Source organism: Physeter macrocephalus, chromosome 18 (genome assembly GCF_002837175.3).
Source record: "Physeter macrocephalus isolate SW-GA chromosome 18, ASM283717v5, whole genome shotgun sequence".
In the NCBI taxonomy this organism is placed as follows: domain Eukaryota; kingdom Metazoa; phylum Chordata; class Mammalia; order Artiodactyla; family Physeteridae; genus Physeter; species Physeter macrocephalus.
Window position 1 is genome coordinate 46,900,613 of NC_041231.1, and position 17,866 is coordinate 46,918,478.

The 17,866-nt window shown below is 43.8% G+C and overlaps 1 protein-coding gene across 1 annotated transcript; it reads right to left on the reverse strand.

The window, feature by feature from the left end:
* Nucleotides 1-8,948: 8,948 nt before the first annotated feature.
* CX3CR1 (C-X3-C motif chemokine receptor 1) lies at nt 8,949-16,074 on the reverse strand. Its single transcript, XM_007116817.2, is given in 2 exon segments — nt 8,949-10,034; nt 15,733-16,074. Coding segments are annotated over 2 exon segments (1,428 nt in total).
* Nucleotides 16,075-17,866: the final 1,792 nt, after the last annotated feature.

Consider the following 17,866-nt stretch of genomic DNA (forward strand, 5'->3'; position numbering starts at 1 on the left):
TGTGGCTCACGGGCTTAGTTGCTCCACGGCATGTGGGATCTTCCCGGACCAAGGCTCAAACCCATGTCCCCTGCATTGGCAGGCAGATTCTTAACCACTCTGCCACCAGGGAAGTCCCATTTGTAGAGTTTTTAATGATGGCCATTCTGACCAGTGTGAGGTGGTACTTCATTGTAGTTTTCATTTGCTTTTCTCTGATAATTAGCGATGTTGAACATCTTTTCATTGCCTATTAGCCATTTGTATTTCTTCTTTGGTGAACTGTCTATTTAGGTCTTCTGACCATTTTAATTTTTATTTCTTTCTTTTTTTTTGGCCACGCAGCATGTGGGATCTTAGTTCCCTGATCAGGGATCAAACCCGCGTCCCTTGCATTGGAAGCGCGGAGTCTTAACCACAGGACCACCAGGGAAGTCCCCCTTCTGACTGTTTTTCGATTGGGTTGTTTGTTTTTTTGTTGTTGAATTGTGTGAGCTGTTTGTATATTTAGGAAATTAAGCCATTGTTGATTGCATCGTTTGCAGATATTTTCTCCCATTCTGTAGGTTGTCTTTTCTTTTTTTTATGGTTTCCTTTGTTGTGAAAAAGCTTATAAGTTTTATTAGGTCCCATTTGTTTATTTTTGTTTTATTTTTGTTGCTTTGGGAGACTGACTGGTCACTTTTAAAATCCACTTACTCCTCTTTTCTTTTGTCTCTGCCAAAGAGCAGCCTTACCACTTCCTCTCAAGAATGGAACTCTTTTTTTCTCTCTCTGACTTGCCTTCTCTGCCTCTTGAAATCAGTAGCTGGTATTTTCTAAAATAACTAAAGCCCATAATATCCTGGCCAAAAAGTCTGGGACGGTGATGGAGAGGGTGCTAAAGTCAGGGATTGGGGTTCTGGGAGTAGAAGCAACTCAGTGTCGTTTTTCCAAAAAGCGATTTTGCGATAGCTAGCAAGAGATACACAGATGCTCAAATCTATTCCTTCAGTAATTCCTATTATGCAATCAAAGACATGAACAAATTTTATGTTCAGCACAGTGTTGTACATAATAGTAAAAAACTGGGAATTGCATCCTGTGAGATAATAGGAAATATATATATTGATCTCTGACCCCCATTCCTGGCACAGAGCTCCTAAAACCCTTATAGTTTCCTAAATGATAAGAACACTAGGAGCATCTTTTATTCTAATGCAGACACTGAGTGGCTGCTGGATGCTTCTGGGTGGGGCTGGTCATCAAAGACCAAGCCTTAATTAGATGGTTAGAATTTTCAGCTCTACCACCCATCCTCCAGAGAGGGGAGGGGGACTGGAAATGGAGTTAATAACTGATCATGACTAGTGAAGAAGCCTCCACAAAATCCCAAGAGTATGGGGTTCAGGGAGCTTCCGGGTTGGCAAACACATCCATATATCGGGAGGGAGATGCACCCCAACTCCGCAGGAACAGAAGCTTCTGTACTAGGGACTCTCTCAGACCCTTGCCCTATGTATCTCTTCATCTGACTGTTCCTCTGTATCCTTTATTATATCCTTTACTAAACTGGTAACATAAGTGTTTTCTGAGTTCTGTGAGCTGCTCTAGCAAATTAATCCAACCCAAGGTGTGGTCATGGGAACCTCTGATTTGTAATCAACTCAGACAGTACTTGTGGGTAACCTGGGGACCTACTACTTGTGATTGGCATCTGAAGGGGGGTGGGGCAGTCTTGTAGGACCGAGCCCTTAATCTGTGGGATCTGACACTATCTCCAGGTAGATAATGTCAGAATTGAGTTAAATTGTAGGACACCCAGCTGGTGTCACAGAGAATTGCTTGATGTGGAGAAAACTTCCCACACATTTGGTGATCAGAAGTGTCAGAAATGAAGTGTTATATGTGAGTAGTAGAGGAGACACAGGAGAGAAACACAGTGGGGAAGAACTGGGTTTTTCCCTACATAGAAGGAGGAAAAAATCTGTGTTTTTCCTTTATACATTCATGTCCATCAGTAGAGGTTTGGCTAGATGAAGTCTATATGGACTTCTGTGCAATCATTAAAATCATGCTTGCATTTAATGTGTGGGAAAATGTTTATGCTACAATGTTAAGTGAAAAAAAATATCTAAAACTGTATGTATGTTATGATCTCAAATCATTTTATTTAAAAAATTATATCTGCAGAGAAAGACATGGTAGAAAACCACCTAAGTGTTAAACAATGTTTTATCTATAGCAGGTGGAATATTGTGTAATTTAAACTTTTTATACACTTCTGTGTTTTTTTGTATTTTCTATGACTGTGCTTCTCTTTGATAATCAGAAAAAGATATAAAGAATATAGAACAAGCACATCGAAAACTGAACAATCTTTCCTAGTAGTCAAAGAAGTGTGAATTAAAATTTTATTTTTGTTTCTACCTAAATAAATGAGGAAATATGGGGTAAAAGAGTAATTTTCCTGCTGAGTGTGTCTTGTGGTTTCTAGAGCTGTCTAGGGTGTGTCTCTGGAGGAACTTTGGCTGTTGCCTAACAACATGCCTCTTAGAGCAGAGCAGACATGGCACCATGTATCCTCAAGAAAACATCTTGGCCGTCCTATGGATGGAGGGCGTCTTGAAGAAAGACAGGGTATTTCCACGTTTGCAAAAACCTACTTCTCTCACTTGCTCTTGGATAATACTACTCTGGGGTAGCCCAGAATGTGGTCGCCAACTCAGCAAGTTAAGCAAACAATATTATAGGTCACGTTGAAACTGAAGTGGTCCCCCTGGGCCAGGAGAATGGGGTGCAGGTAGAAAAGAAAATTTGCTTCTGAGTTGGGACAGACTGCCCCAATTTTGAGGGCACTAATGGGACATTGTCTAGGGGCCAGGTAGTACCCAAAGTGGACCTCTCAGAGTTGGGCTGCCAAGTTCCCAGGTGTTGTTAACCTTTTGAGGCTAGAGGAGAATTCTCCCCCCTGGGCTCTCAGGGACAGCGTCTCAGAGAGAGAGAGAGAGAGAGAGATTATGGAAAGCCCACCAGATACTATCCATATGCCCAATGCAGTGGATTATAAGGGGTGGTAGCTCTTCCCAGTAACCAGAAGCATGTATTCTCCATCTTTCTTGGTTGCAAGGTTCCTGGAATTCCAGCTTCTCCCTCAGATGGTCATTTAATAATCATAGAATAAGCCCAAAGTGAGTAGGATTATTTGGGAGGGACTGGGCATTTCCCTAAGCATTGGGACAGCCCCAGGATGTGGCCACCCTCTGCAGTGGCCCTTTTCCCAAAGGCTCAGTCTACCCATCCAGATCCTGATGGGAGCGGCTGATAACATTTGCTTCTGGGAATCCTTGTATCCTTTGCCAGTGAGTCTCTGTCTGTTGACCATCTTTCATTAGAGATAGTGATGTCACAGAACAGCTGTCACCAAAGGCTGCACCACCCAGGCTGCACCTGTCACCACAAGCAGATCAATTCTGTTAAACTCTACATTCAGGAGGGCAGACCGTCCGTCTCTGCCTAAATCATCTGCCTGCAGATCCTCTTTCTACGGGTTTTCCATTGACCACCTGTATTCTATGCTCTTAGAGGGAGGATTGGACTGTATTTTTTGCCAGCTTTATTGAGACATAATTGACACATGAAATTTTGTAAGTTTAAAGTGTACAATGTAGTGATGTTACTTTATTTTTTTATTTTTAAAAATTTTTATTCAATTTATTTTAACTAAAAAAAAAAGTTCACCCATTTCTCCCACCCTCTACCCCTCCCCGCTTGCAACCACCAATCTGTTCTCTGTATCTGTGAGCTTGGTTTTTGTTTATTGGGGTTTTTTTTTAGATTCCACATATAAGAGAGATCATATGGTATTTGTCTTTCTCTGTCTGATATATTTCACTTAGCATAATGCCCTCGAGGTCCATCTATGTTGTCACAAATGGTAGGATTTCATTTTTTTATGACTGAATAGTATTCCATTGTATGTATTTACCACAATTTCTTTATCCATTTATTCATCGATGAACACTTAGGTTGTTTCCATATCTGGTCTATTGTAAATGCTGAAATGAACATGGGGATAATATATCCTTTCAAATTATTTTTTTCATTTTCTTCAGATAAATACTCAGAAGTGGAATTGCTGTATCATATTGTAGTTCTATTTTTAATTTTTTGAGGAACCTTCATACTGTTTTCCATAGAGGTTGCACCAATTTACATTCCCACCAACAGTGCACAGGGGTTCCCTTTTTTCCACATTCTTGCCAACAACTATTATTTCTCATCTTTTGGATAATAGCCATTCTAACAGGTGAGAGGTGATATCCCATTGTGGTTTCGGTTTGCATTTCCCTACTGATTAATGATGTTAAACATCTTTTCACATACCTATTGGCCTTCTGTATGTCTTCTTTAGAAAAATGTCTACTCAGATCTTCTGCCCATTTTAAAATCAGATTTTTTTTTTTGCTATTGAGTTGTATGGGTTCTTTCTGTATTTTGGTTATTAGGCCCTTATCATATATATGATTGGCAGTTATTTTCACCCATTCAATAGGTTGCCTTTCATTTTGTTGATGGTTTCCTTTGCTTTACAGAAACTTTTTAGTACACTGTAGTCCCACTTGTTTCTTTTTACTTTTTTTGCTTTTGGTGTCAGATTTAAAAAATCATTGCCAAGACCTATGTCAAGGTCTTGACATAGTTGTACTGCCTATGTTTTCTTCTATGGAGTTTTATGGTTTTAGGTCTTACATTCAAGTCTTTAATCCATTTTGAGTTAATTTTTGCATATGGTGTAAGATAGTGGTCCAGTTTCATTATTTTGCATGTAGCTGTCTAGTTTCCCCAACACCATTTATTGAAGAGACTGTCCTTTCCCCATTGTATATTCCTGGCTCCTTTGTTATAAATTAATTGACCATATATATATATATATATATATATGCAGATTTATTTCTGGGCTTTCTATTCTGACCCACTGATTTATGTGTCTCTTTTTATGCCAATACCATATTGTTTTAATTACTGTAGTTTTTGTAACATAGTTGGAGATCAGGGAGCATAATGCCTATAGCTTTGTTCCTTTTTCTCAAGATTGCTTTAGCTATTTGGGGTCTTTTGTGGCTGTATACAAATTTTAGGATTGTTTGTTCTAATTCATGAAAAGGAATTCTGATAGGGATTGCTTTGAATCTGTATATTGCTTTGGGTAGTGTGGACATTTTAACAATATTAATTCTTCCAATCCATGAGTTTGAAATATCTTTCCATTATTTGTGTCTTTTTCAATTTCTTTCATTAATGTCTTGTAGTTTTCATTATACAGGTCTTTTACCTCCTTGGTAAATTTATTCCTAGGTATTATATTCTTTTTGATGCAATTATTAATGGAATTATTTTCTTAATTTCTCTTCCAGATAGTTTATTATTAGTGTAAAGAATCACAACAGATTTCTGTGTATTGATTTTGTATCCTGCAACTTCACTGAATTTGTTTATTAGCTCTAACAGTTTTTTGATGAAGTCTTTAGGGTTTCTATATATAATTTTATATGTGTATATATTGTAGAATGATTATCACAATAATGTTAGTTAACACGTCCATCACTTCACATAGTTACAATTTTTTTGTGTGTGATGAGAAATTTTAAAATCTACTCTCTTAGCAACTTTCAAATATACAATACAGTATTGTTAACTGTAGTCACCTTAAGATTGGTCTATAGTTTTATCAAGAGGAGGAAGAAGTCAGTAAACTGAGAGTTATCTACCTCCTTGATTAACTCACTATGTGATCTTGGGCCAGTCTCTGGCCTTCTCTGGACCTCCTTTCCCCTACCTGCAAAGTGTGGGTTTGGACTCAACTATTTCTGACCACCCACAATTCTGTGATTCTGGGACTAAAAAAAGCAAGATGGCAAGGGCAACATAGTATGAGTTTCCTCACTGGGAAAGATTCAATCTAATCATAATAAGAAAAAAAAAAGAATCAAAATAGTTGCCTCCATTTATTTGACCTTGCTTTCCAAGCCTGTGCTGTGAGCTTTGTGAAGGTAGTCTTACTAAATCCTCATAATAACCCTAGGAGGTGGGCACCATGTTTATTCTTTTTTTCCAGGTGAAGAAACTGAGCCTCAGAGATGTCAAATACCTTCCCAAGGTCACAGAGTCAGTAGGTTGGGAGTCAGTCATAGATGTCTGTCTGCATTTGGAGTTTCTTTCTGCTTTGGGGAAGCCCAGAGCCCAGAAGCTGTGGTGGATCTGATCCAGCTGTGCTCTTAGGGCCAACTGTCCTTTTCAAATGTGCCTTCCTTTACTTAGATACCAACATCACTGCTATTTAGGTTTTTTTGATGACCTTCCTTATTTTCTCCCTATTCTGTCTTATTCAGCAAAATGAATGAATGAATGTTTCTTATGATACAAATCTAATTTTCTTCTAGAAATGAAACTGTTTATCTCTCTTCTTTGTTTCTCAAGCCAAAAGAATATTTTCCTCTTTTATTGGGAGTCCACTTATAAGTTAAAATTTTAATGAAAAGTTTCATAATTCAACAATTGGAACAAGGATCAGGTAATAAGGGAGTAAACTGTGAACACCCTGAGAACACCCTCTTCCATAGGTTGTCTGAGCCAAAGCTTCAGAAGCTTCCCACCACATACTCTATTCCCAATGCCTTTCAATTTCTCAGACATTTCCCTTAAAATCTTAAGATCTTAAGACTCAGGTCAGATGTCCTAAGATTAGGGTCCTAAGATCCTTAAAGACTCAGGTCAGATGTCACTGCTCTTGTGTTACCAATTAATGCAGAGCATGCTTTTTTTGTAAATTTCTGAGTTCTGCATTTAAATGTTAAGCATCTCTTAAACATTGAAGGCAAAGGCCTTATCGCACTGATCTTTGGATCAGCTCTGGATCTGAGCTCACATGTTGCATGTAATATATGCTCAATAAAGGTTTTGCAGTATATTAGTTTCATATGTATGTGTTAAAAGCTAAAAAGTTCCCATGCCCTTTGGCCCAGTTATCCCCATGGCAAAAAATTTATCCAAAGGAAGTAATTGAAGAGGAGAAAGTAAATTATACAGAAAAGTGCTGTAAAATATGTATTTGCTAAATATTGGAAACAAGCGAAATGTTTATTAATAGGGTAATGACGAGTAAGTTACAGTACATGATCTTGATGGAACATAATTCATTCTGTCATTGGTTAAACAAATATACTGACTGCCAAGGAGTAAGAAATAGAAGAATGAGTCAGACGCCTTCAGTGAGTACACAACCTGGCAGGGTCTTCTGAAATGATCATTACAAAACTATATAGAAACAGAGGGTTATTTGTGGCCTAATGTTAAGAGAAAAAAAAGCAGATTATAAAACTGTACATTATGATTGCAACTCAAAACACGTGAGGGTGTGAATGAGGTCTGGTGGGCAGATGAATATATTGTGTGGTTAGATTATAGATAATATTTTCTTTAGCATCGTCACAATTGTTTTTCAAGCTTTAAAGTTTCAGTCCATCCCAAATGTTTACTGAGAAAGGGAAAACTGCTCCTGGGACCCTTGCTGTCCAGGTTGGCAGTGGCATGAATGATGGGGTTCTCTCCAGATGGGGTTGCCACCAGTTGATTGGGAGGAAATGTTCCAGGCAGTTTGGGAGGGTTGGGTCAGGAAAGGCTATCAACCTGTATATCTATGAGTGTCCATTGAGTGCCACGGTAGGAGCCAGCCTCCTCTGTGTCTGAGCTACACCATGCAGCAGAGCCTGCAAGGCCCTTCCAAACTCTGTCAACAGCACCACATAAGCATGGTGCCAGGTGGAGGAAAAGCTGAAGTCTGGGAACCAGACAAGAGGGTTGGAACCTGCAAGAGTTAGAGGCTGGTTCCTCATGCTGGAAAGGATCCTTCCTACATGAAAAGTGCTATTACCTACCATTCTACAGATGAAGCACCTGAAGTTCAGTTGGCCCCAAATTACCCAGAGGATAAGTGATAGAGTTGGGATTGGAAACCATGCCTTCTCAGTTTGGGCCAGTGTTTTTTCTGTTTATCCCCCTGGGCTCTGGAGCAGGTGGCAATGCATGCTGCCAGATTGAAGAGACCTGACTGGCAAGAGGGCTGGAGTCCTTTGTGAAAGGGAGGTACTGGCGAATCTGTTGGTGGAACCACATGATGGAGGGTGTCAGAGGCCAGGCATTTGAGCTTGGACTTGATGCAGTAGGCACTGGGGAACCTTTGTAGGTTTGGGGACATGACAGAGGGGGTTTAATGAAGAAGAGGCTGGTGGTGTGTGCTGGCTGGTATGATCGGGGTGGGGCTGGGCTAGACGCAGGTAAAGTTGGTGGGCAACTCTTGTTATAACTGATCAAAGCAGCACCCACTCCTCCAGCTTCTTGGAGATATGTCCTCATGCATCTCCAACCACAAGATTGGAATGGAAGCTGCCATCTTATCTATGTCTTCCCTGTGGATACCGCCACCTGGTCCAAGGATGAGAATCTGATACAAACATGGCCAGTCAGAGCCCTTCCCTGGGAATTTTGACCTTGGGACCAGAGGGATATAGGCCTCATTCCCTCTCTGATTACAAAGCTGTGTTATGTGAGTCTGGGATCTCTGTTACCACTCAGAGATTTGAGAGTCAGAGAGAGGAAGTTCTAGCTAGATTCAATCTCTAGTTTTCACTCACTCTGAGGATTTGCCACCCCCTTGCCCATGTTACAATGCGAATGATACTGCCTCTTTTCAGGCTAAATTAATCTGAGTTGAATTTTTGTAATTTGTAAACAAGAAACTCTTGACATTGGCAGTAAGAAACATGCCTATCCTTTATCATTCAGATTTTGAGCACAATTCTCAAAAATTCTTTCAGGATTGCTTTTGGGCATCAGGCCCATTGTTTCTTGCATGCAAGAAATTTAAAAATCTGTCCTCATTATTCAGTATCAGTCTCAGAAACTCCAGGCTTGCTGGAGGGACAAGGCTTTCAGAGGAGGATGGATGTATTTCCATCACTGGTGTAATGAGTGAAATTGCTGCTCAGAACACTTTCTTGCCTGCTCCTTTGTGATTCAGATGGGGACAGGGAGAAACTGACATGGACGGGATGGCCACACAGGACAGCCAGGCATTTCCTGTACAGGTAGTAAAGGTATCTTCTGAACTTCTCTCCAGCAAATGCATAGATAAGGGGATTAAGGCAACAGTGGGTAAATGCAACTGTCTCGGTCACACTGAGGGCCAACCTCAGATCCCTCTTCATGTCACAGTTGGGAAAGAAGTCATAGAGATTGAGTGTCTCTAAGAAAATCATGACGTTGTAGGGGGTCCAGAAGAGGAAAAACATGATGACCACAAGAAAGATCAGCCTAATGGCTTTAGCTTTCTCTTGGTTTTTGCAGGAAAAAAGTGTCCGCATGATTCTGAAGTAACAGTAACTCATAATAAGCAGGGGGAGCAGGAAGCCAAGAAAATTTATTTCTACGTTGCGGAGCACAGGCCAGATTTCCTGTAGGACCTCGGGGTAGTCACCAAGGCATTCGTTTTCTTTCTGTTTGGTGAACATGAACTGGGGTGCGGCCACCAAGATGGCGGCTGCCCAGACGCCAAGGCTGATGGTGACGCCATGCTGCACGGTACGGTTGTTCATGGAGTTGGTGGCCAGGACAATGGCCAGGTACCTGTCGATGCTGATGATGGTGATGAAGAATATGCCTCCAAAAAACCCGATGAAGAAGAAGGCGGTGGTGAGTTTGCACACGGCATTATGAAGACCTTGCTCGTTTATAAGATAGTGAGTCCAGAAGGGCAAGGTGGCTACAAAGAGCAGATCAGAAAAGGCCAGGTTCAGGAGGTAAACGTCAGTGATCCTCTTGGGCTTCTGGTTGTTGGTGAGGGCAAACACCACCAACAAATTTCCCACCAGGCCAAAGGCAAGGACAAGGGAGTAGAGTATGGCCAGGAAGACAGTTCCCAAGGCCACGATGTCCCCCATATCACAGGCTTCTGCAAGCTCATCATACTCAAAGTCTTCTAAACTTGATTCAGGGGAGATGGTGGGCATGGTGAGCACCTGGATGGGAAAGGAAGACAACTAATGGCATTAGTTCTCAGAGAAACAAAGTTGGAATTCTGCCCCTTACATAGGCAGACTGGAAGAAGCAAACATTTGGTTGGGTGTCTAACCAATACGTTTCCCAATGTCACGCATGCTATCTTGTTTAATCTCTGTGATGGAGGCTATAACAGACCCCTCTGACAGAGAGGAAACCAGTCCCTGAGAGGCTCAGTGACTTGCCAGAAACTATGCAGTAAATGGCTCAGTTAGCGTTTGAATCTAAGCCTTTTGAAGCTTGAGACAGATCTTTTTTTCTTTGATTTTCAAATGTCTATCTGAAAGATAGCTAGCTTGACCAGGGTGTGGATTGGCGAGAGAGGACGAGCGAGGACGAGCGAGTGGGGAGGAGAGGGGTGTGGTGGTGGGGACGCCGTAATTCACACTTCCAGTCCAAACTTCCATTCTCCACCCCCTTCCTTTCTCCCACGTCTCTGCCCTCTAGACCCTCATTTCTCCTGCATGAAGACTGAAGAGAGAGGTCCTAGACACTGCGGAGCCCTGGGCAGACCTGCACCCAGAGCCTCATCTTTGTTTTTGAGAGCCATTTCTTTCCCTCTCCTTCTTGGAACCAACTAAGTCCTTCTGTTCCTTAAGGGATAAGACATAGAGTCAGACACCCTAGGGTGATTACCTTGCCTTGATTTGCCCAGGACTCTTCTGGTTTTAGCACTGAAAGTCTCACATGTCTGAAACCCCTCAGTTCTAAGCCAACGGGGATGGTCAGTCATCCTACAACTCCAAGAGGGAGTGTCACCATCATCCAGGCCTTTGCATTCATGAAAGGGCTAATGGATACCTGATGGAGGCCTGTGCTCAGTTAGCCTGCTGCCCTGGGTCTTGGGGGCTAAGTAATCTGATAATTACCAGCCCTGCACTTCACTGTGACCTGGCCTCCCCCACTGTTCTTTTCCTGTTTTTTTTCTGGACAAGAATGGAAAGACAAGACATTTCTGCTCAGGTTGGGAAGTGACACTTGTCCATCCCCTCTTCTCCCAGCCAGGATTCACTCCAGAGGCTGCAAGGGGAGCGCTTTTGCCCTGGTCCTCTGGGACCCCCTCCTCTTCCTCTTCCACAAGACAGGCCCTCAGAAACCTCAGTGCACACCTCCTGGTTGTCACTGCCTCCACTCAGCACAACTAAAACCAAAGCTCATGCTTCTTTAACCAGGGGAGTTTCCACACCCTGCTACATCCTTTTCATGCTGGTTTCACCAAGATGGTGTCTCTGCCAAGGCGAGGGCCCCCCCAGCCATGGCTTTGCTTCTCCCTTCCCAGCCTCTGTTTAGTGTCCTGGCCCAGCTCTGCGTCTCACCCAGACTCTTCCGGGTGAAGTGGCCCAGTGCTTTCTGACCTGGGCCGTCTCAGGCTGGGATGGAGTTCTCAGCCCCAGGGAACTGTATGCTTTCTTTGCTTTCAGCTGCAGTGCCCTTTTCTCAGAGAGGAGCCTCTGGCTATGACCTTAATAAATAAAAGTCAAGTTGAGCCATATAAAATGGCTGATATGCAACCATTTTTGAGTGACATAAATGTCAGTTTCAAATGGCTCAGCTGAGATGCCGGGCGGCCGGGAGTGGCCGCTTGGTGCAGGTGACTTGTTGCTGGAGCCCATCTTCCCAGACAGTCAGCTGTGTAGGAGCACAAACAGTCAAGCCCTTGTAGTCCTAAGTTGGGGATACTGAGGGTAGCCCCCCCTCTTCCTGCCCCCCACCCCGGGTCAGGAGCTGGCAGAGTTGACCTTGAGAGGAGTCCAAGGACAATAAAAATCGTTTCGCATCTCTTTTGGGCCTGTGTTCAGTCCTGAAAGCCCAGGAGCTTGGTGCTTTTGGATTGGCTTGATTTTTGCCAAATCTGCATGTGGTGGGTTTGATTTCCACTCTTGGCGGCATGCCTTACACACAGGGACCTCTTACAAATCTTCGGGCAGGTGTCCCTGTGTCATTGAGAAGAGTGGGGCGGTGGGCTAGAAGGGGACGGGCACACACTTGGCAGCCCTGAACCAGGTGCCCAGCAAGGAGAGGGGAGGGACTGGGGACCTCCTTGCCACATGCCACCTGTTTATTTCTGACATCCTGGCCTTTTCCAAGCTCTTGCTGCACCTTCCCCATCCTCTCATCATGAATATCCCTGGAGCCCTTCAGCAGGGCAGTGAATTAAATATAGAACTTTCCTTTCAGAATTGCGGAGAGGATTAAATAGGTAATAACATGAAGTGTCTAGAACTTGATAGCTTTATCCAGGCACCTTTTCAGGAAAGGTGGGCCTGAGCTGGGTGGACCTTTTATTTCTGGGTTCTCTGAGATGTCCCAGAATTGGGCCAGGAGCCTGAAGATAGGGCGTCCTGGTAGCAGACAAGAGCGGGGCTAATGCCTAGGGGTCAAAGGGCTGCCAGAGATCAACTGGCTTTCACTCAGGCTGCACACTGGCCTCCCAGCCCCTGAGGACACCAGAAACCAAGTGCAAGAATCCAGTGAAAGCGCGGTGGCTAAGAATCTGCCTGCCAATGCAGGGGACCCGGGTTTGAGCCCTGGTCCAGGAAGATCCCACATGCCGCAGAGCAACGAAGCATGTGTGCCACAACTACTGAGCCCACGTGCCACAACTACTGAAGCCCGCACACCTAGAGTCCGTGCTGCACAACAAGAGAATCCACCACAGTGAGAAGCCTGTGCACTGCAACGAAGAGTAGGCCCCGCTCGCCGCAACTAGAGAAAGCCCGCGGGCGGCAACAAAGACCCAACACAGCCAAAAATAAATAAATAAAATTTTAAAAAAAAGAATCCAGTGAAATAAGCCTTCACAGCATCTACTAAGCGAGGTTCGTATAGACGGGATTGCAAGGGGAAGGATAGGTGCTAGAGTGAAGCACTAACACAGGTCCCACCACACTAACTGAGGCTGCACCGCACACGTCCCCCCAGCTGTCCTCGGGTCTCCTCACCCTCTGTTCTATTAAGTCAACGTTTTACTAAATGGTGCTGAGCTGGGAGAGTATGGGCTGAACCTAGAAGCTGAGCTTTGAATACACGTGGGTTTCATACCCAAGTTGAAATGAATTTTGTAGAACCTGCTTTAAAAAACACCAAGCTGACTCTACTGCTGATCCTGTTCTACTTCCTCCGGTCACTTCCTTTTCTCAGGCCTGTTCACTTATTTTTTAACTTTTTTTTTTTTTTTGGTCATCATTACCCACTGTTCCCAATCAGCTTCCCTTTTCTACACTTCCCCTCTCATTAGCTGGCCCCCATCCACTTTCTTCTCCCCAGCGTCTTTTTCGTGTTGCTTCCTCCTCTCTTTTGGCTTCACATCCTGCTTAGTTTTCTAGATTCAATGAGTCTTCTTTTGTTTGTTTGTTTGTTTGTTTACCTTCCTTGCTCTCTTTTTATGGCTTTTTAGGCCCTTGAGTACACGCGGGTTTGAGGTTCAGTCTAATGTCAGTTGTGAGGCTTAACTTTTTTCCTTTGGACCAAACAAAACTCAGGAATTGCTTGATCCCTGATCCCAACTTTCTCCGTGGGGGTACCACTGTCTCTTGAGGTTCTAGAACCTGAGGTTATCTTCGGAAAGCCCCAGTTTAGGAGAGAAGGCTGCCGTTCCTGGATACCTGCTAAGTGTCATGCTCCAGACACAAGACCCATTTAATTCTCACCACAACAGCTCATGGGAAATCACTCTGCCCCCTTGCAAAATAATCACCAGCTGCTCAGAAAGATTTGGGTAATTTGTCCAAGGGAGCAACAGAACCAGGATTTCAACCCAGGTGCGTCTCTTCACAAAGCCATGTTCCCTGCCCTGCACCATGCTTTCCCTCATGGAGGGGAATTCTGCATGTTACTGCAGGCCCTGTCTCTAGAATGAGAACAGAGAAATAGTAAATGTGACCCCCCTTTAAAGGATAAGATTCATGATGTGACCCTGCACACTCTTCCTGGGTTTTGCCTTCTAGACTCAGGACCCAGAAGGCTGACCCTCAGTGAAACGGTGGGTGGGAAATGGAGGGGTTGGGGATATTATTTGCCTCTCCAGCCATGACTAGGTGGTCCTCACTGCCAGACCCCCAGAACCTAGCTCTCAACAATGGTGGTGAAGAAATGGGAATCCTTTTCTCTGGAGAAGGAAAGGCTGAAGGCTAAAGGGTCAGCTTATTTCCTGTCTTCAAATACAGAGTGATGCTCTTCAGAGCCATGTACTTCAGAGGGGTCCACATATCCTGAAATAAGCTGGCAGACCCTGGGCAGCTCACTTCCAGCTCGGCCTCAGTTTCTTGATGTATGTAATGAAAGCCTGGACCAGACCATCTCTGAGGGCCTGGCCAGCTCTGGATGCTCAGTTTTCCAACAAGGACCAAACAGAAGGAAACAAACAGTCTTAAAGAGCAGCATGAGTCCTGGGTCAGGGGAAGCGTGGCCTCGTGTCCGCAGAGTGGCTGCTCAGCAGCCTGCGAAGCTTCTGGGCTCGCAGGCGGCCAGCATTCAGATGAGGTTCTGTTTGGAGACAGAGAGCTGAATCAGTTAATTTTGAGTCCTGACAAATCTGGAATTCACCTTGGGCCATGTAGGAAGGTTCTCAGTCTGGCCCCAAGCCCACACCCCTGGCTACTTGGGACCCTGAGTTTAAGGACCTGATGGTTTTCCAATTTACAATGACAGCTATTTTTTATGAGACCCCTCCTTAGGATGCAGAGAGAGCAAGGCCAAGAAGGCAGAAGAGGGGCAGATGGATGGGCCTTGAATTCCATGCTGAGGAGCAGTGGGCACATTTTACAACTTGCACCCATCCTCCACACAAGTAGATTGAGTGACTTTCTATTCCTGCAGCAGAGTCCACCTAAAACAACTTGGTGTGACTCACCCACCAGCATTTTATACGGGCCAAAACACACCCCAAGCCAAGACCAGTAACAGGAGAAAACCACACATGGGGTGAGGCCCCTCTGCTCGTGTGTGAGCCACCCCTTCACAGGACCTGCCCCTGTTCTTGGTTTGAAACACCTCCCTCTGCTTTCCTTCTCAAAGTCCTTTATAGTATTTATTTATCTCTGTCAAAATGAACTGTGAAATTTGGAAAGGAAATGCCTTATGTCTTTCCTTTTTTAATAACTGAAGAAGAGATGGACTTGCTTATTAATTAATTTTTGATTAAGCCAATATCTGTTAATTATCTTTACCATACACTGGTGTAAGGACAAGTGAAAATTAAAAATAAGAGGCTTGGGACTTCTCTGGTGGCGCAGTGGTTAGGAATCTGCCTCCCAATGCAGGGGACACAGGTTCAAGCCCTGGTCCAGGAAGATCCCACATGCTGCAGAGCAACCAAACCTGTGTGCCACAACTACTGAGCCTGTGCACCACAACTACTGAGCCCATGTGCCACAACTACTGAAGCCCGTGCACCTAGAGCCCATGCTCCACAACAAAGAGAAGCCACCGTGAAGAGAAACCCGTGCACCGCAAGGAAGAGTAGCCCCCGCTCAGCACAACTAGAGAAAGCCTGCGCACAGCAACGAAGACCCAATGCAGCCAAAATAAATAAACAAATTAATTAATTAACTAAAAAAAATAATAAGAGGCTTAATTCTCCCTGTTGGAAATAAGGGACAAGAGTCCACTTGCCTCCTTTTTCTTAGAGTATTTATTTTAGAAAACATGTAATTGTACCTTCTTTCCTCTTTGAAATGTGGATATATATCCTTTAGAAAATGTGATCATTTCCTCTGTCAGTTTCAGAGCCGGGAGCCATCTCTTTGAAATGCAGATATTGAGGTGCCCAGGCTCCCAGTCCCAGGGGGAGGGCAGGAGCCTGACTTGGGCAGGAACCTGGCTCCAAGTTACACAACTACCTCTGATAATAAAGGGATGCGAATTTTGTTTCTCCTCTGGATGAAGCTAACCAACTAATAAAGATGATGAACCCAATGACTATGGTAAACTTGGGATGAACTCTGTGTGACTGTCAGGTTCCCTTACTTGAACACCAGTTATTGTGTATCTTGAGAACATGTGTGTAAGGGGTTGTGTCTGGTCATATACTAGGGTGAGATTTTTTGTGTCTTTACTACCTCATAACGGATTGCCTGTGATGCACATCACATTTAGTGCTTATTCAGTAATGAAGGAGTTTTCTTTCTCTACCATATTCATGGAGAGATTTTTCTGGGTTGGAGATTTTGTTTTTCATTCTATTTCCCCAACAGTAGGCACTGTGCTCAATTCTGTGGAGGTACAAATGTCTAAGGTATAGTCTCTGTGAATTTTTATTATTGTTTAGTAACAGAGTGTAAGAAAAATGATGGGCAACCCAAGGTTCGGACCATTTAAGCTGAGTCTTAAAGGCTGGGAGGGTCTTCCAGGTTGATAAAGATGGCGGTGGGCATGGGGTGTGGTGTGGTTTGAAGCCAAAGGCACTGAGAGTGTAAGCATAAGGAGGTTTCCTGGGTCCATGGCCAGACAGAGAGGGTGAGAGGGACTATACAGAAACAGAAGGAAGTGAGGATGGTGGGGTTAGGAGGGGCCAACCTGTTCCCGGAGCCTTCAGGAAAGTTCACTTTAGTCTGAGTGGAGGGCTCAGGAAAGGATGCAGAGAGAAGGCAGAAGAGGGGTAAACAGGGGAGCCTCAAATTCTACACTGAGGATCTATAAGGAGAAATTATAAAAGAATTTAATAGGCAAAAAAAACCTTTATTGGGTGTCCTGTCTAGCGCACCCTTTGGGGCCATCTCCCCCTTTCACTGTCTGAGCTAATTTACAAATGACTGATGATGATGCGATAATTCTTGTTCATGGAAACAGAAATTGTGTCTGGTGGTGATGCATTTGATAACTGCCATGTGGATAGGGGCCAATTTTGCATTTATCTGTAAATTTATCTCAGCATTTCTGGTAGTATCTCATCCATGCTAATGCTGTGACTATGGTCTGTTCATTGTTATTGCTGAATAGGATTGCACTGTGTGAGTGCCCCACGATTATTATCTGTTCTATGCTGATGCACCCCTGGGTGGCTTTCAGTTTTTGAACAATTCTGTCGTGAACATTTCTGTGTGTGCATCTACATCTCCTATAGTAGAAATGCGTTTTAAAAATGCAAACCAAAAATTAGACATACTGTATGAATCCACATATGTGAAGGTCAGAGACAGGCAAAGAAAATCCACAGTGTTTAGGAACGAATATGTAGGAGGTAAAACTACACGGACAAAGAAGGAAGCAATGACCGTAAAAGTCAGGAATGGGGTGATTTGGGGGAGGGCAGGGGTGGTGATCAAGAAGGGACCTGAGGGAGGCTGCCGGGGGCTGGCCTGGTTCTCTGCTGCTGCCTGGATGTTGGTTTGGTAGCAGATCAATTTATAAGCTGTTGACCTGCACACTGTCCTTTGAGTTTGTGTTATGTTTCCCAATGAACACAGGTTTAAGGAAAAAGATGAAGAGGGCCTGGGAAGATATTTAAAGAGATGTGGTATAGGTTTTCTTCCCTGCCAAGAGTCACAATTCATTCACATGTGTGTCCACTCATACTTTCTTTCTGAAGATGGTGTTTTCCGATGACACAAACCTTCTGAGCCCAAATGTCCTCACAATGATGATAACAGCATACATCAATGTTGAACATCAAAGTGTGTCAGCAATTTGTTATTAAAATAATTTTCGTTATAAATGCAATAGTTGCTCATTATAAAAAATGCAGATGGTGGGACTTCCCTGGCAGTCCAGTGGTTAAGACTCTGAGCTTCCACTGCAGGAGGTGTGGGTTTGATCCCTGGTCGGGGACCTAAAATCCCACATGCCTGACGGC